The following is a 20,563-nucleotide window of genomic DNA, read 5'->3' as shown; positions in this document are numbered from 1 at the left end:
CATAGAGGCTCATATGGTTGCTTAGAGTTTACATGTCATGCATGCACTATATAATAATCGATATAATAATATAAGGGAAGACACTTCTCCTTTCTCATGCGACCTATTTAAGAATCAACGCTGATATTTCAAGCTAGTCCATCCTAACTTCGTACCTGTCCATGCTTCATATGCCATTTTTCTCGCAACTTAAAAATCTAATACAAATTGACCACATGTGTAAATATGGTAATTTGTATATTAATTATTCATGAAACTGTTCCTAGAAAACGAACGGGATTCTTGAATGTGAAACCATTTGTCTTAGATTTGTTCTATTTTGATACTACATATGTAGTAAACCAGTCTAAATTGAAAATATATGGCACTGGATATCATTTTAAAAAATAAATTAAAAAATGTAGGCTGTATCGATGTGACTTGGATTTTGTATGACTGTAAAATGCTAGAGGAGAGGGATTTTGTTAAACCTAAAACATGTACTGGACCGCCTTTGAGTGATGAACCATGGCAGGTTGAGGATGCTACAACAGTAATCATTTGTGGACTGCAGAGTCAGGTAAGTAGCAAAAATAAATGTGCATTAAATAAAATATGTACGTTTTTCATACAGTTTTCTGTAATCATGGCATGTAATACATAGATTGCTCTTTTTAAGCTCAGATTACCCTTTTTGTGCCACATATTAGTAATAAGTTATGCTTATACCTCTCTTGGAGATTGGTATGTGTGATTACCTACAACAGAGCAGTTCAGGTTTACATTTAATACAATCTCCCTTTGATCAGGTACCAGGGTAACCGATCATTATAATTGATGGGTACCCGGTAGAAATTTACCAAAATTTTACATCTCTATGATGCAGTGATACAGCAGAAAGAAAGGGGGTGGGAAGATTCGTGTTAGAGGAAGCAATCAAGCTACATTATAGGCAAGAAAAAATTATTGTACCCCAGACTTTCTGAATAATTATTATGGGATAAAGGGTTCCCACGCTATCAGGATAAAGTCGGGAGAAATGATAATTTGTTTCCCAACCGTGAAAAGTCCTTGAATTTTGCAAATATTGATGAAAGTCAGGAAAAACATGGGAATTTTTCTCCACAATGTGACGCATGAAACAGTTACGCATTTGAGTCGTAACTGAACTGATCGGGAGTTTAATTTATTGATTTCTAACCAGAATGTTAGGAGGTTGCAGTATGGATCATTTGGGTGCTTTCCGTAAATATATTGAGACAATCCAAACTCTCAGTGGATTAGATTCATCAAGTAGACTTTTTTTTTCAGACAGCTTGATATCCGTATTTTTTTATTATTATGGAAGGTATGAAAACCAGTCTAAAAGCGGCCAACATGGTGGTGTTAAAGCATATCTCCTTTGCGGATGGGCTAGCAAACTTAAACGTTAAATCGAGTATTACCTGCATGAAATCGATATGAAAATTATTTATTTTCTCAGAAATTGCGAGGGTATTAAAATCATTATGTCTTTAATCTGCTGAAAGACGATAAAACTAATGTGTTGATGAAATTTGAGCTGGTACTAGCACGAGCACACAGAATTTTACAACCGTCATTTTGAAATATTGTAGAGAAAAAAAATTAAATGAAAGCCATATACTGGTTGTAATAGAAATACAAAAACGAAAGAGCACAAAATTCTCTATTCCGAGACCAACTTCGGAGTTTTGTTGTATCATGTGATTACCACATTGACATGTGCTCTCTCACATAGGGAACATATGAAGCAGGTAACCAGACTACTCTGCTTAATGAATCAGACTGACCCACTTTCTTGTAGTTCTTGAAATAAATATGTTGAGAATTATATGTTCTTTCTGGTTTTTACAAAAGGTATCAGACTTTCATTTAATATAATTGAAATTTTATACAACAACATTAAAAAGGAGTTTTTTGTTGATATCACATGCCTGTTGGACTTCCGATGTCATTGTTTGAGATTTGTGAAGTAATGTGACCATTAACACAAATGGTGAGTACCGTGTCAGGTTTCATCTATGCTGAGTTTCCTCTAGTCTGTCAGTGGATTAAAGACATAACAATTATAATACTTGCCATTTTTGAGAAAATAAATAATTTTGCTATTGATTTCATGCAGTTATAAGTAGATATAACCTAGTTTAAATTTGCTAGCCTGCTGGTAAGCTATCTTATGGTGGTGGCAGATTTCAAATTTGATATGTAATTGCTCTAAACCCACACTCCATCCAAAATGTCAAAATGTGAAAAATGGGGTTGGAATATTCGACGAAAACCCAGATTAGAAACATTTTGAATCTCTGAGCTGAACTTTGGTGCGAAACTATTACACAGTGACAAGTAGCTTGAAGCACTGGTTTCTGATCTTAAATGGAATGCAGGAAAAATGGGAAGTTGTCGTCCCTTTTATTATATATTAAGAAACAATAATAGTCCATGTATCAATACAGGTTTGGGGACTGGTTTATTGATATTACAGAAAATTCAGTCCTTGTTTATACAACAATATATAATTTTGAAGATCTTTTGTCAAAATTTAAATCACCCCTTTTGTAAATGTCCTTAAATGATGGAATTTTTAACCATATCATCTTAAGAAGTTTAGTTTGGTCGAAAAATCTTGTTTGAGATTTTATTGGCACACATTATCATTGTTTCTGACATGTATGTTTTGGAAAGTCTTGAAAGAGAAACATCTTCGGATTTGGAAAATGCATGTTTTATAATCTAAAATGTTCTTTAATTCCATTCAGTAATGGTCATATGTTAACCTTGAAAAACTTAATTTCATCCTGGAAAAGACCTGGAAATTTATATTTAGAAAAGCATAGGAACCATGGGGATATTGGACTTTCTCATGAGATAAACCTTAAATGCACCAATAAATTGCTTGGTTGAAAACATTTCACCAAAGTCTTTGAGATGTTGTCATGAATGTTTTACAGATCCCTTTATGTTACTTGACATAATTTGGTAAGATATTCTTTATCTTTACATTTTTAACTTCCCTTTTAATCATCACCATATCCGGTCATTGTGCTACTGCTATAATGTTGATCACTATGTATGCGTACATACAGAGAGTGACATATATCTGTTCACGCCAACTTAGTGGCAGATGTTGCTGGGTGGCTAAATGCTGGAAGCATTTTTTTAAATATTTTTATTTTGTTTTAATTGCTGAAATAAATTAAAATGTAAAGCAGAAAAAACCACTAATAAGCAGTTATTGAAAGTAAGATTTGCAACCCATCTTTTACCAGTACCACTCACCTTTTTGTTATTACAAAGGGCAGCATTTCTAAATGAGCTTGAGGCTGCAAAAACCTAAATATGTTGATGCATATGGACATTATTCCCATTTGTAGTTAGGTTTTTTTCTTCAGAATTATTTCATTTTATTTATGAGAAAAGAGTGTTAGAAATATTAAAATCCTGCGATCAGCAGTCTCTTAATTATATTTATGGATGTTTTTACTAGGGTTTAAATCTAGACCCAAGGATGCTTGTATCTCGGCACAGTAGTTTCATTACAGTTTGTTAAGTTGTTGCACAAGACACAGCTCATTGTTTGGTAACTCTGTGTTTTCTCGTGCATAGTCACTGGAATAGGATAGTCTGTAGGGATGTTAGGTTTTCATTTTAAATTCAAACACATTATTTTCTTCTGGAGGTTCAGCAAGAATGTTTGTACAATCATTGTACAGTTGTCATACTTTAAAACTATTGATATTTAGTATTTCACAAAGACCAACTGCTGTCAATTCTGCTTATCTACAAGAATTATGTGAGTCAGATATACCCCATGCTTGTTGACTCAGATATACCCCATGCTTGTTGACTCACCTGCTTTAACATAGGTGAGACAGTTTTCACTCAATGTAGTCATTGTTTTCGTTGATCGTTACGGTTTTGGTTCTAGTCTGTCCATATGGTCATAATTGCCAAACTCTGGGGGATAGCAAATCAGTACGTAGTCCACCTAAATATCTATTCAACTCTGTTCTCAAGTCAGGACCATTTGAAAAATGAAAATATATTTGTCTCATACCGGAAAGCAGGTGTGACTCATGATTGTTTCTTGTGATTACACTTAACAGATAATGATTGTTTTTCTTTGTCGCAGCTTGCATGCACTGTAAATACTCTTGTAAGACAAGATTTTATTTGGGTATAGTACATCTAGAACATTTTTTATTTTTAAAGAAAAGAAAATTGACGGTATTTCCTAACATTAGACATTATGGAATGTGGCAGAAGAATTGCAAATAACCTACTCAGCAAATGTTTATTGTTTTGTCCTAGGGCCCTTGGTGTACACTTTCATGAAGAAATCATACATTCAGGTTTCACAGTGGTTGGGTCATAGATTCATAAAATCTTTCTTTAGCACAAAATCCCCAAATTTTAACATCATGTAGCAGTGCAGGACCAAATGTACATTTAGGCAAGCTGACTGGAAGATGTATCCTACCCTAGGGACATTTGAACTTGCACACAAACATGACACGGTATTATCATAAAAAAAGATAAAATGGAAAGTAAAAAGAACTATAGGCTGTCATACTGAAATTGTGTTATATTTATTTTACAAATTGTGTTATATTTATCTTACAAACGTATTTTATACATTTTTATCTATTGATCTAAAAAGATAATCCATTAATATATGTAAGTAGCTACATAGATGAGAAAAAATAAAGGTTGTAATTGATTGCCTGGGAACATAATACGTAGAGAGATTAGTTAGAATAGCACACATAGATATAGCCTATACTGTGTGTAAAACATATTTTTCCAAGTCAGGGATACTAATTAATCCATGATGTTTGGAGTTTTATTGCAAGGTTTCATTGCATCAAACTGCCTTGTTTTCTTTGCAACAGGTTAATTTGATTTGCTTGTGGAAAGTTTCTTTCTTTTGCTGAGATACACTAACAGACTTCTCTCTTTGACTACATCAGCAAGAATGAAAGCTTGAATTAGAAGTTAGATTGGTTTTGTAATTTATTTTTTTAAACACCTGAATCATTGGAAACAGCTTATTTATCCATGTAACTTTTTGTCGGATAGTATGTCCCAGTCTCCTGTAATTAATACATATTTAATAAATGATGAAGCTTATTATCGAATCTCTCTCTATGGTATACTTGATTATTTTATAGATATATAGCATTGAAACAAAAACAATTCTATTTTGTTTTTTTCTCCTTCAAGGATCACACCAAATGGAAATATATCAGATGTTGCTGAGGGGTCAGAGAACAAACAGAACAGAACTAGTCAAGGAGCAACTAGCACTGAAAAACAAGAAATCTGTACTTCCAAGGATAAGGGAGCATCATTCACAGAAATCACAGAGAATGGTCTACGAATGTGTTACAACTGTAATAAACAGGAGCCAAAGAGAAAGATGTTTAAAAAATGTCAAAAGTAAGTACTTTAAACAAAAAGTGTCAGAAGTAAGTACTTGAAACAAAAAGTGTCAAAAGTAAGTACTTTAAACAAAAATGTCAAAAGTAAGTACTTTAAACAAAAAGTGTCAAAAGTAAGTACTTTAAACAAAAAGTGTCAAAAGTAAGTACTTTAAACAAAAAGTGTCATAAGTAAGTACTTTAAACAAAAAGTGTCATAAGTAAGTACTTTAAACAAAAAGTGTCAAAAGTAAGTACTTTAAACAAAAATGTCAAAAGTAAGTACTTTAAACAAAAGTGTTAAAAGTAAGTACTTTAAACAAAAAGTGTCAAAAGTAAGTACTTTTAACAAAAATGTCAAAAGTAAGTACTTTTAAACAAAAAGTGTCAAAAGTAAGTACTTTAAACAAAAATGTCAAAAGTAAGTACTTTAAACAAAAAGTGTCAAAAGTAAGTACTTTAAACAAAAGTGTCAAAAATAAGTACTTTAAGCAAAAGTGTCAAAAGTACCATATATACTTGCGTATAAGCCCATTTGCATATAAGCCGACCCCCCCCAAACTGAATAGGTATAAACACTAAAAAGTGCATGACCCGCGTATAAGCCTACCTACAACTCTGAGACATCTTAAGATGCACAAGGTAAGTTCTAAATGCATTTATTTAGACAAAGTTTTATTTTTAAAAAATTACATGTATACTTATCTCGAGGTTAGCATGCATGATTATTAAAAACAAATGGTATAAACTTGTGGAACTGCATGCAAACACCATGAAATCAAGGGCTGAATGTGGAACTGTATGCAAACACCATGAAATCAAGGGCTGAATGTGGAACTGCATGCAAACACCATGAAATCAAGGGCTGAGTGTGGAACTGTATGCAAACACCATGAAATCAAGGGCTGAATGTGGAACTGTATGCAAACACCATGAAATCAAGGGCTGAGTGTGGAACTGCATGCAAACACCATAAAATCAAGAGCTGAGTCTGGAACTGCATGCAAACACCATGAAATCAAGGGCTGAATGTGGAACTGCATGCAAACACCATGAAATCAAGGGCTGAATGTGGAACTGAAATCAAGGGCTGAGTGGAACTGTATGCAAACACCATGGAATTAAGGGCTGAATGTGGAACTGTATGCAAACACCATGAAATCAAGGGCTGAATGTGGAACTGTATGCAAACACCATGAAATCAAGGGCTGAATATCGAACTGCAGCATAAAATATGGTTCATAATGTTTGCCTATATAAGTATCGAGCTTACCTTTGTAAAAAAGTTCCAAAACATAATTTTTGGTTATATGTTCTTTTCTCACACCAGGTAGGCAGAGTTGGCATAGTTTCACAGGATGAATGGAATACAAACAGTAATGGCATCAGTTGCTGGTTCAGTACTAATTGTTAAAAATAAACGAGAAACCATGATATTTTTGGTTTTGCGAATACAACATATCATTCTAAATTATTAAATCAAACTCTTGTTTTGGTGCTAAAACTTTATAGAACTTCATTAAATTGTTGACATTATTATAAAACCTGAATAGCCTTGTCATATCCAAATTCATGTTATAATGAAGTGTGTTATAGCAGGATTTCGTTGTACACATACTTACTTTATGACAAAAGTAAGAGTACTTACAGTTCTATTGCATGATGACTGTTGCAGTCACACATACTGTATTGGTGTTGTATAGTCTAAGGCAAACAGCTTTGACTCAAATCTGCCATTGCATACTACGCTATTAAATCTTGTAAAGCAATATATTAGTTTAATTTGTACTTCTTTTTTCTTGAAATTGTGCAATTTTCAGTACATGTTTTTTTTATACATGACAATTTGAATCCTTTTTTTATGGTAGTATAGACTATGCAAGCGTACATACCTTAATTATGTGAAAATCTATGCTAAACTGCTGATTCATTGTTACCTGCTTTTCATTGAAAGAGCGACTATAAATTTGGCCAGTCTGTCCATCCATTAGTCCTTCCTTCTGTCCCCATCACTTCTGTTTCTGCACAGCAGCTCTCTTGATTACTATTGCATTTCAACCAAATTTGATATGGATCCTTAGATTGATAACATCTGGGCCAAGTTCATTCTGCATCATCATTAGCCCCTGTTTATATTTGGTTTCTGGTAACTCCCATAATTATTTTTAGATTGGAATGAAATTTTGTGTGCAGTGATATTGAGTAGACCTTGGTTGAGTTTGATTGTCAGTTTTGTGCATCACAATTTAGCAGAGTTATAGACATTGATTGTCATACACACATACTTTTTTTCTGCACAGTTAAACTCATTGTTTACTGTTGGATTTCTGCACACAACTCCCTTCATTATTATTAGACTTCAATCCAAATGTATAGCTAGCTTGATATTGATGAGGCAACTAAAATTGGGGAACACAATTCCTTTATTTTGCTTGTTTATATTCTGTGATACCTAGACAGTGGAGTCCTTGAAGACTAACAAAAACCTGTCCAGTAAAAAGTTTCTTCATTGTTTTACAGATGCAAGGAAGAAAATGTTCGGTTTGCCCGCTATTACTGTAAGAGAGAGTGTCAAAGTAAGTGATGACTTTCAAGGTTTGACTATATGTACTAATCAAATATCCTTAATTAGCAAAAAAATTGAATGTGCATTATTAAGTTTATTGAGTTTTTCAGTGTAATTAAGTAAAATTAATAGAAATGAAAAATATGCTGATAATGAAACTAGGATATCATTGTCATCAATAAATGGATTAGGATATCCCTCATTCTCTTCATAAATGTAGAATCACTCAGATGGGAGCAGAAAAATATCTGTATATTCAAACCCTACCTTTATGTTTTGCTAATTCCTTTGTGTCAATTCTCGTTGAAAAAATTCCAGCATCAGATCTGTGCATTAAAGTAAATACACAATGATGTTGGGAAGATTTCAGTAGATGTGTTATTTTGTGTGTTTTTCCCCATCCAAGACTAATAAGTGCATAGTTTTCAGGCCAAATTTTTATATAAAAAATTGTGAGTGAAAGAATTTTATTCCTTTCTTTGATACTTGGTTTGACTCTGTATGCAAGAGGCAGATACAGTTTCATTGACTTGCATAAAAACATTTCACTGCTATGTTAAGGGCAAAATACTGTCAAAGATTAAAAGTTTTAAGGCAGTTTCCATCAAAAGTGCAATAGTTATTGTACATCTATTGTGCATGTAAATTCCAAGTCTCTTTCAAGGATGTACAGTTGTATGATTCATGTGAATTTCTAAAAATAATGTTGCTGAAATAAAACCTGAAAGTGTGAAAATCAGAATTATATTTTCCATAACAAAGATTGTTACTTTATTTTGCTAGCTTGATTCAGTTCACAAAAAGTGGTTCATTAGCAGTGTAGACATCGTTACACTCGAGTCAGATTTAAGCAGTTATTATAGTCATAGCTTTGATTAAAGACAATGGAAACAGTGTGTTATCTCAATTTTACTTAGAAACCATGATTTCCCAACATTAAAAATATATCATCAGGTTGGTATGGATTAGTCAATTTAAAGGATTTGTCCATTATCCTTGCAGTAGCACAGAGTAAGCATCGCTAATTAACCTATTTGCTCTAACAACTAAACAATAGTCAATAACAAAAATTGCCTGTGGGTGTAAATCTTCAGTACATTGGGTATGCTTTAACAAAACCAAAGTGGCTAATCATTAGAGATGGATACCTTTTATTTATATCAAAAATATCCCACAAGTTATATCATTAACAATTATCAACTAGTTACCTTGAAATCGCTGACTTGTTTCAAAACAATCTATGACAGTTGGATTGTTTTTAGTCAACAGGCTCTGCTTATTTCTGAGCTACATTTGGCTAGGTAAAAAATAAACGTAAAAAATAGAGAATCAAAATAAATAGGTCAAATTCTGGAAGAATATTAATACTAACTCCAACTGTCATATTGTTTCTTGATTGTTATTTTACCATGGACCTGCATACGTACTTGTTGCCTAAAGTATGCCATAAATCTATTTTGATTCTTGATACCAAAATGTACACATTTTTCTGTAATAAATACAATCAGAATTATAATTCCGAAATTGTTTTATTTATATTTTCATTTCATATTTATATAGAAATAAAGCTTGTATGCAAATTGTAAAGTAGATTTTAATGATCACTGATTAACAGAGGGTTAAATAGTGGATTAATATGCGAGTACTTTTGAAAAATTGACATAAAATCGTAATACAATATATGTATTGCTGTGTTTTCTGGTGGATGGACATGTATCAGAGAGACAGAAATAGGCAAGTAATATCTTTTTTTCATTCATTACTCGATATGTTAAGATAGATAAAATGTTTGGTTTACTTCATGGTAGCACACTGTTGTAGAAACTACCAGTAGCATCATCATTGCAGAAGGGGGAGAGGGCACATATTGTTACCCCCCCCCCCCATTTGTTTTGGGACACAGATTAAGGAATTTTATGTCTTTGAATGACAAAAAGGTAAGAAAAAAATTAGACTTTTCAGTTAATCCATCATTATGGCCAACATACCCTGTCTTGAAGTGTACTAGCTTTCAACAACAAAAAATTATTTCCATTAAAACTAGTATTAATGTTTTGTGTGAAATTTTCAGAACATAGAAGCAAGTCTTGATAAAAGCATTATGCACACGAAAGTTATAGGCCTGATTATATCTCTTGTTTAAATATCCTTTAAAAATTGTTGTCAGTAGTTTATTTATCTATTTTCAGTTGAAGATTGGAACAAGTGTCACAAAAGGGAGCACAAGGAGAAGTTGCTAGAAATGGGCTTCAGAGCTCAGTAGCCTTTTGCATAGCTGCTACCTCAGCAAAAAAACATTCCTTGTCATTCAGAATACCTCAGATCCTATCATTGATAATTAAATTGTGGAAACCAGTTGTTAATTATAATTGTCAAGGCAACTTAATATGTTATAATTAACATTCAGATTTCTTGGTTTTTATTCTGTCATCAATGATACAATTTGAGATATTTATGGGGGGGGGGTACATGGGTGTGGTACTGGGTTAAATTTGAACTTTCCACTACTGTATAGCATTTCATTTTACATAGGATTATTTTATTTAGCATTTAATAAGAATTTTACAATTAGGTATTGGGTTTTAGCCAGCTGGTCACGGACCATAAGAGCTTATGGTATTATAATATCGTCTGTTGTCCATTGTCAGTCAGTTTTTTAGCACAAATTTGTTATCACTAATACTGTTAAACAACTTGGAGGATTGACATAAAACACATTCATCCCATAATCTAGTTGGTCCTAAATGAAATTGGTGCTGCTCAAACACCCAGTAGGGTTGCCATAGCAGCCATCTTGAGTTTTGTTATTGCTACTCCTGAATGATATGTTGGTCCTAGATTTAAAAAAGTGCCAATATGATGTCAAATATAGCCATCACAGTAGCCATCTTGAAATTTAGTATATTGCTAGTCCAGCATGGTCTTAAATAAAAATGATGCCAAGTTAATGTTTAGTTTGGCTGCCACAGCATTTTGAAAATCTTTTTATCACTACTTCTCATGAATGGATGAATGGTCATACCAAATTGACGTTTTCACTGAAAGACTTCTGATGAGGTCTAGTTGGTGCCTGAATGAAAATGTTTCCTATCCAATGTCCTTGATGGTAACCATAGAGGCAAGCTTAAAAATCTTGTTATTGCTACTTCTCCTGAAGTAATATTGCCATAATTCTTGTAATGTCTAGTTGGTCCTCCATGAAGTGGGTGTCACTTGCACATCCAGTCAGGTTTCCACAGTGGCCATCTTGAAAATCTGACTGGTTGTCTCATCATGGAGCTTTTGCTAAATGACTTCCAATGATGTCTAAATAAAAATGGTGTTGTTCAGATACCCAGTAGGGTACCACAGTGGCCATCTTTATAATCTTGCCACTACTCCTGAATGAATGGTCAGATATAATGATAATGTGTTTTACCGAAAAGACTTCTTATCATATCAAGTAGGTCATAAATGGAAATGAGGCCAATATGATATCATGTATGGCCACCATGGCAACCAATTTGATAATCTAGTTCTAGTGAATTCTCCAAAACTAGTCCTGTCAGTCTGGGTTTTACACAAAACATTTATTTTGTATTCAAGAGTTTTGACCAGAAAGGCGCCATTGATTTTTGGTAGAGTTTGTTACTTTTGAAGTCAATAGAAATCAGTTAAATGAAATTTAGAAGGAAAAAAAGAAATTGCACCATTGAACAAAATGGAAAACCAAGATCTTTTGTTTGTGGTGTATGAAATTGTTATAAATAATAAAATTTTCAAATACTTCAGGTTTGTATAAAATGTAGGTTTTCAGAAGAAAGTGTTTTTATACCAGCAATAAGTGTATGTTGGTAGGAAAACAATAAGTAAACATGGGACAGAGATTGTTTTTCCTTGTTTGTTGAACCTGGGTTTCTGATATTGGTACTTATTAGATTAAAGGGAAGTAATAGTGGTACTTATTAGATTAAAGGGAAGTAACTGAACTTTATTCCCGGTTGCTTGTGAAACTTTTGCATTAATTATTGATGGCTGTGGAAGCTGGTTTTCATTATCCCAGTAAAAAGTAAACAGTGTAAACTTTGTTGGCAGCTACCATGAGTTTTTGTATATGCCGATATATATATATTTATGCATAAGAAATGTATGTAAAGAATTGCTGCAAAACTGTAGGAAGATGAACCCATCTAAATAAATGTCATGATGTAAATATGTTGTACTGATAAAAGATGTATCTAACTATTCAAGATAAAACTAAAAGTATAAAATCCTTAAAATATAGGGTACACTAAAACAAAAACAAAAAACTATCATTGATGTAGACCATGATTTTTCATATAAATTTCGGTTATTTTGAGTTTGCAGGGGGTTATACTGGGACACAACAAGTCATTGGAGTGATGCAGAGTAGTGATTGATGTTTGATCAGAGGGCCAGGTTGGAATTTAAGTGTGTATTTTTGAAAGTTAAGTACTTGAGTCATGTATTTTATATGTATATTTCTTAAGTGTACATTGTGAACAGATTTTTCTGTATATTTAAATGTACATGAATCTGTATTGTATGATTTTCCATAGTTTTGAAGACAGGAGTTTTACATATTATTCTATTTAGATAATGCATATCAAGATTCAGGAATATCAGTAGTGACTTGTCTTATAATGTAGCTTTTGACATGTTAAAAAAGGAGATAGAGAATAGAATCCATTATATGTTGCAGAAACCATCTACAAAAATATAAATTTTAACAAAATGACTCTTTGAAGCATTAGGTTCATAATTAATCATGCATTATTAACTATATTATGCCTTTTTCTAAATTGGAGATAATTTAGATTTCTGTGTGAAAATTGTAAATTTTGCAAATCTGTTCTGTCGAGTTGAATTGTATTTTAATTTTTTTTGTTCATCAGTTCAGAACACCTGGCAATTTAACCATCACCTGGTTATAAAATGTGTTTTTAGTTGATTGTTAACATGAAAGTTATATAAGGCTATTCCAGAAAAACAGTTTATTAGGTGGGAGGAATTTGGGTTGCTGGGAGTCTTTTTTTTTCTTTCTGCTTTAATACAGCCTACTGCCCATATAATGTTAAGGGCTGTTCCAGTAAAACATCCCCCGCTCCCCGGATGGCACTTAAAAAAACTTCTGTAGGAGGTTGTGTTTCAACTATTTTGATTCTGACAATGGAAGGTTGGTTAGGAAAATCACTTCTGTTGTGGGCTGTGTTAACAAAATGAGAAATCGCTGGTGGGTTGTCAGAAAAAATAAAATAACAAATCTGTTTTTAAAATCACGTCTCACTCCCTCCTAGTCGTTGAACGTGAATAAAACATTGGGTCAGAAAATGATGCCAGTACACATAATTTGTACGAATTCACATACTTTTAAAGCATTGATACGCATTCTGAAAATTACTTCAACATCGCGGCTATAATACCTATGCTTTGCGCATTATGCAATTTTTATTAAACTTTTAAATTTAAAAGTGCATTTCATGATGTAATTCATGCTGCCAGTAGCGGTCTTGCAGCACTTATGCGTCATCAGATAGCTGGATACTTCAGTTTGATATGAATGGCTGTTAAGCTAAATTGATTGGTTTATTGGGCCCTGGAACTAGCATTTTATGGACGTTTGAACCTGATTTTCATCATGGAAGTTTTACAAATGCGTGTTTCGAATAAGGGCCACACAAGAAACCAAAATGGCTGAATAACATGGTTTGTCTTCACGATGACGTTTTCAGTCGGTAAATACTGGCTGGTGATATCTATGATGACAATGAATTTCATGTATATTGGTCTGTTGGACATTCAGAAAATGTTACTGGAAATAGCAGCGTGTGATTTTGAGCCCAAAATTGATGTTGAGTGCGAGTTCGATGTGCGAATTGGATGGACAATATGCCGGTTATATTTATTCAAGATACCCATGTCTGAACAAGTAGACTATGGGAATGTTGGACTTAAAACCCTTATACAGCATTATGAAAAAATTTGGCATAAGAGGCAGCAAAGCACTGATTCAAGGAAGTGAATCTTTGGCAGAGTTCGTGTTAGTGAAAATTCAGAGGTCTCGGAAATACTAAATCATGTGTATTTGGATGCCAATTTGTTTATTGGGCACACAGAAATCACTTAGGTGAGAGTCCTCCGTACGCATGTAATAGGTGGGTGGCAAAGTTAAAAAACTTGCCAGTCCTGCTTCAGTCACCTGCATAGTGGGAAAATGTGTTGATCAGTTAGCTGTGCTGATATTTACAATGGCAGAATTTAGTGGCTGAAAACCCCCAATCCCCTTGTACATGTACCAAATAAGAGTACATCAAAGGAACATGCTGCAGTAGCTTGATGGCAAGATCAAAGGCTTTGACTGGCAGCCAGGTGGGAAAATGTACTGATATTTACAGTGATTGAATTCAGAGGCAGAACGACCCAGAGATGTACATGTGATCATTTATAACAGTACATCAAATAAACAACTTTAGCTTTCATTATTGTGTTCATTTCTGAGTGTAGCGGAATAAGCAGTGCACTTGACCTCAGAATCATGACATGTTGAGACTTAGACTTGAATTAGTATTTTGGAGTTCAACGGCAAACTGACAAAGATTGTAACGAGATTCTGGAGAGTGCTAAAGTTGCTAGAACTGATTGTTTGGATTGGACAGTAGCCAAGTGTAAGAAAGTGTGTGATAACTAGCTTAGTGCTTTGAATAAGACCTTCCTTGGATTGACAAAATTCAGAATCATTCTGATGGACAAACAAGAATTATGTCAGCGTTATAAAGAATGTAGAAATTAAACTCAATGGCAGCTAATAGTTCTTACAATTTGCATAGTTTTCTGGGAGGAGACTGCAACCTTTACTAGTGGGACTACTATTTTACCAAAATGGGAGTCCTGGACTCCTAGTTTTAAAATGCTAATGAGACCTCTGGTTTTGGAACAGATATCCAAGAGAGAATACCCATGGGGCCATACCTGTGAGATATTGGGGCCCTGAGTGACCAAGTGGTCTAAAGCGCTCACAGTTATGGATCACTGCCATCTCACCTCTGTCTATGTGGGTTCGAGTCGCGGGTTCAACCTATGTGGGTATATGAGAGAGCTTACCAGTAGCTTCTTGTGGGTCGGTGGTTCTTTCTGGGGGTTTTCCGGGTTCTTCCTCCACATTAATACTGGCCGCCATGTATAGCATTTCTTGTGCTGAAAAATGGTGTCAAACCCCACAACAACAACAACAACAACCTGTGAGATGTTGAAAATTGCACAACCATAAAGAACAGTAACTTGTTCAAGCTAGTTATGCCTATGTGTTTTAGACAGTAGGCAATGAAAGGAGTTCCCAGCACAGAATAATATTCGTACACAGAGGAGGAGGATCATATTGAATTCAAAAACGGTTGACAGATTAATGCTCATAGGGACCATCAGAGAATTCCCATACAACATAATTATGCATGTGTAGATCTCTAGTTGGCAGAACCCCTTTGGCAACAAAAGAATAATGCAGTATGAATCAAGTATATAATCAGAGTCCAACTGAATTGTTAGAAATTTTTTAATTCTTTTGACAACATTGTAATTAGCTGTCAAATATGGAGTAAGCATCTGGTCTTTCTGCCATCCCAACCATGACCCCACCACAACCAAGTGACCATGCCCAATGACATCACTGTAATAATCTCTATACAACTAGGGATGACATCTCTGAGTATTTCGATTTCAGTAGAGCTTTAACAGAATGGAACAGTAAGAAAGAGTGACAGATATTTAAGTATTAGGGAGTTATTTAACAATGGATATTCCTCCCACCACTGTTGCCTTATTGGAGATTGCACACACAACTTTCTGAAATCCTGGCAGCACTGAAATCCTGGCAGTCTCCCTGCAGGGGAGATAACTTGACTTTGATTTTATTGGTCTCTGGTTATCCCATGGTATTTCTGTTACTTCAACATTATCTTACTGTGTGTCCAGTCAGCATTGTTGAAAAAGGCTTACAACAATTGAGAGTTGTTGAAGGACTTGCATTACTACAGATATGAAAGAACGAGAACCATACTATAAATCAGTGAAGATAAAATGGGTTTGACTGTCCAAGATTAGTTGATAATGAAAGTAAGATCTTGGTAAAAAGAATCTTTTGAGAGCTTGTCCTACTAGTAACTAAAAAAAGTGAGGGACATTGCTTTATTAGTATAATTTCCATCCCTTTACAGACCTGAGTTTGTAAGACTCTTTATTGAAATCAGCAGCTGACTCTGGTGCAATATTGAAAGCACACATTTCAAATTTGTGTAGGTCCAGAAAATGTTGCAGCTGTTAAGGGTTTTTTTTCACAAAAGCTGTCATCATAGATGTGTCTATACTGATACAAATTTGATCATGAGCACTCAAAATTTTAAGTTATTGAATTTTAATATGGTGTTTGCAGAGGTTTACAGTGGGAACTGAATTAGTACAGCGAGTCCTGAATTCTTGAGTTTTGTACAGAAACATGGAATCCAAGCAGAATACATCGAGAAATGTGGAGATTTTCAATCTTGGCTTTAGTCTCCCCGTTGCATTTCACATTGATATGTATATTCACAACATTTAGTATGGTTATAGGAAAAGTTATTGACAAAACTGGATACATATCACAAACAAGACAAACAGTATGTGGGGGGGGGGGGACATGATCAGAAGAACAGGCTGGAATGGAGAAAAACAATAATGAGTAGATGTGTGCCTCTTGTGTACAACATATCTTCTCAGCTTCAGTAAGAAATTACATCAAAGGGAAGACAATAAAGGGTGTACAGTTAACTTGACCAATGTGAATTTTGCTACTTAAAAGATGTATCAGATCAATTTTAACCTTCTGGTTATATCTGTTCTGGTCTGTTTCTCTCCATTCTGGTGATTATGTCCACCGAATTTGTATGGTTGGAAAAAAAGAGGCGAATTTGGCAGAAGATGATTACCATTATACATGTATACTACTTCTGACTGAGAGAGAGAATAATTTTATTTCTTGGTTTGTTGATTCTGTAAACTATTCAGCAGCATGCATGAAAAATCATTTTGTATAAACTGATGATGACTTTTTGGTAACTGTCAGAAAGGCATAACTGATGATATTCCAAGGTCTACAAAGATTACTAGAGTCAAAATTTGTAAACCCAGTCTCATACAGCTGTGGCAAAAATGATGGACTAGTATCTTTGCTGCTGTTGCTACAGTTGATTAGTTAGTTGATTTAATTTGGTTTTTTTGTTTGTTTTTTAATGATATATTAGGTGGAGGAAGAACCCCGAAAGACCACCAACTCAAACTGGTTGATCTTTGACAAAAACTCACTCTGTGAGATGTGCAAGTGATGTAAAAGCAAGCACCTTAGTACACTTAGGAACATGGAGCCTCTGTTGATTTTATGTTTATCTCCAAAAGTGAAGTCATTTAGATGTGAGATCTCGGGGGGTTTCGGTAGATCATTATGGCCTTTACATCATTTTCAGATGAAGAGAATCTATGTATAGCAGCCACTTTTACTGCTGAAGAAAATTCAAGTACTTTTGAGACACCAAACACCACTTATGTAGAACCACTGACCTTCCACAAGTAACTGACAACATTCTCATTTACACATTGGAGGCAAGTAAAAACATGACAAGCATCTTGTACCACTGCCATGGAAGCCCCTCAGATCTGTATCACAATACAAGCATCTTAAACCACTCTGCCATGAAAGCCTCTCAGGCCATAGGTATAAGTCTCATATGAAAGACTAGAAGTGTGAGATAGAACCTGTGACAAATGGATTGAAAGTGCAGAATGTTAATGCTAGGCCATCAGTGATGATGATGATGCTGTTGACAATACAGTTAACTGCAATGATATTGATTTTATGAGTACTCTGGGAAAAATTATTCCTTGACTTATATCCATTTTTTAAAATCTAACTCATGGTTGTTGTTGTTGTTGTTGTGGGGTTTAACGCCATTTTTCAGCACAAGATAGGCTATACATGGCGGCCAGTATTAATGGTGGAGGAAGAACCCGGGAAAACCCCGGAAAGAACCACCGACCCTCGAGAAGCTACTGGCAAGCTTTCTCACATACCCACATTGGCTGAATCTTAGACTCGAACCGCCGTAGACAGAGGTGAGATGGCAGTGATCCGTAACGAAGAGCGCTTTAGACCACTCGGCCACTCGGGGCCCCGTAACTGATGGTATAAAAATGTTTGACTTGCTATATTTCTTTCTTTTTTTAAAAATTTATATTTTGCAACAAGCATAAAAATAAGACATCAGTAATTGAAATATGTTCTTACAAGAAATTATATAGTGTAAAAGTAGGCAGAAATAATGCAACATCACTTCCACAGGCATTAATGGTTTTTTCTTCTGACAGATCATGAATTATAAGTTTACCAAAACATTTATTGAAAAAATATAATAACAAGGAATCATAGCATCTGACCACACAGTTAAAGCAATACAAGATTTAACTATTCTAATAAAAGCAGCATGCCTGAGAACAAAGAAAAATAGCAAAATATAGTGATCACTTTAGTAAAGACACAGCTTAGGAAGGATACAAATTCATGATTTCTGTATTAGAAATCCCTATTATAAAATCTATATTCATAGACATTAAATTAGTAGGTATTAAGAAACTGATCAATGACATACAAATAATAAGCCACCATGAAAATTTGTGATTTCACAGTATCAGAGACATACATGGCTGACAGACAAACAAACAAAAGGACACAAATTTGATTATAATGAATGAATACAAATAAAAATATGGAGTAGATTATATGATCTATAAGTATTCAGTAGACACCCTCCAACCATCGAGTCCAAGGCTCGGCTAGCGTGGGTACGTGGGAAAGCCTGCCAGTAGCTTCTCGTGGGTCGGTGGTTCTTTCCTGGGTTTTCCAGGGTTCTTCCTCCACCAGTTATACTGGCCGCCATATATGGCCTATCTTGTCCTGAAAAATGGCGTTAAACCCTAGAACAACAACAACCCTCCAATCAGCTGTCATTTAAATCGCTTCTGTCCCCAATCCAATATTAAAATCACTTCTAATGCCCACTAACCCATAGCAGAGATTATGTTTAAAAAAATGCTTCTGAAAGGGGGCAGTGTTTTTTAATTTTTTTAAATTGCTTCTGTTGTGGGTTGGTTGACTTTGAAAGTGCCTTCCCCCCGGGGGGTATATGTTTTACTGGAACAGCCCTAACTGGATTTTTCAACATAACAATGTTAAAAAATATTACCCCACTCTCTGTATAAAATGAAATATAGATCTCTTCTGACAACCCACTAAGCTTTCCTGGAGAAGCCCTATGTATGAAATAGTTATAAATGTTGTAAAAGTCAATTGACAGCTTTTTAAAGGTTTCATTTCGATGGGATAATCATTTACAATCACATGTTGATAGTTCCATATTGGGATTTTTTTCCATGTCGGAATTATAGTGACAGCTGAACAGATGAGAGCATTTCAGCAATGGTTGGGAGCCACAATTGCTTCTTTTGTGGGATTTTTTGTGTTATTTTTAAAAAAAAATATCTTGTGTTCTTGGAATAAAAAGTTTGTAACAATATTTTTTTGTGTTATTTTATAAATTATATCAAATAAATAATAACAACTAATTTCTATATTTCTGCCATGTTTTTGACTATCAGTACTTGATTTCACAGTTCTGATTTTGATTGGACATGTGTTGTTGTTGTTGTAGGGTTTAATGCCATTTTTCAGCACACGATAGGCTATATATGGCAGTCAGTATTAATGGTGGAGGAAGAACCTGGGAAAGCCCCAGAAAGAACCACCGACCCACGAGAAGCTATTGGCAAGCTTTCTCACATACCCACATTGACTGAATCCGAGACTCGAACCCACGCAGACAGAGGTGAGATGGCAGTGATCCGTAATGGAGAGCGCTTTATACCATTTGGCCACTCGGGGCCCCACCAGATTGTGGGGTCACATTAAGGCTTGCTCCAGAAAGGTTAACTGGAAGTGTCACCGTGTGGTTGACCCAAACACATCTTGACTTAATGTGGCCAAACAAAAGAACACATTGGTGACATTAAACTAATCCTTGTCAGAGTTAACCCAAATGCAAAAAGCCAGTGGACTATTTCTGTAGTTTACTAATATTGTTAGCGGCTGCGGCTCCCATGCTTGTAAAAGCGATTGCATTGGAGGCAGTCAGGACTGCATCCTGGATGGCTTTGAAAAAGGTGGTTGGAGGACGCATAGTGTCTCGTAAATGTATAATAAAAAAATGGAAAATGTCTTTGATTACCAGGAACAAGTCGCAGAATACCCACAGGCCAACTGACCAGTACAACTCACTAAAGACCACGTGTCCCTTAACCAATATTGATTTACTCATGATGGCAAGTCAGTGAAGCATTACCGAGTTGTCTTTATGCAGACTGAACTAGCATTGATGATCCCATGCACAAGAGTAGCCAGTATCATTGGCCTGAATTCGACAATTGGACCTAGGACTTGTTGAGTTGCATAGGCAGAGACACCTGATCGTCTATTGTTTGACTCATATGGGCTTGCTCCCTCACT

The 20,563-nt window shown here is 34.8% G+C and overlaps 1 protein-coding gene across 3 annotated transcripts in view; it reads left to right on the top strand.

The window, feature by feature from the left end:
• The window catches only part of LOC149787580 (uncharacterized), a 65,435-nt gene extending 45,858 nt beyond the window's left edge, over positions 1-19,577 (top strand). For all 3 annotated transcript variants that reach the window (XM_089973752.1, XM_089973753.1, XM_089973751.1), the window contains exons 16-18: positions 5,221-5,436; positions 7,938-7,993; positions 10,173-19,577. In XM_089973752.1, coding sequence (XP_089829878.1) covers positions 5,221-5,436; positions 7,938-7,993; positions 10,173-10,246 — 346 coding nt within the window. In that variant the 3' untranslated portion in view covers positions 10,247-19,577. The remainder of the gene's footprint in view (positions 1-5,220; positions 5,437-7,937; positions 7,994-10,172) is intronic.
• The last annotated feature ends 986 nt before the right edge of the window (positions 19,578-20,563 follow it).

This window comes from Sinohyriopsis cumingii, chromosome 11, assembly GCF_028554795.1.
Source record: "Sinohyriopsis cumingii isolate HCF-2022 chromosome 11, ASM2855479v2, whole genome shotgun sequence".
NCBI lineage: Eukaryota > Metazoa > Mollusca > Bivalvia > Unionida > Unionidae > Sinohyriopsis > Sinohyriopsis cumingii.
This window is presented reverse-complemented; position numbering and strand designations above follow the sequence as displayed.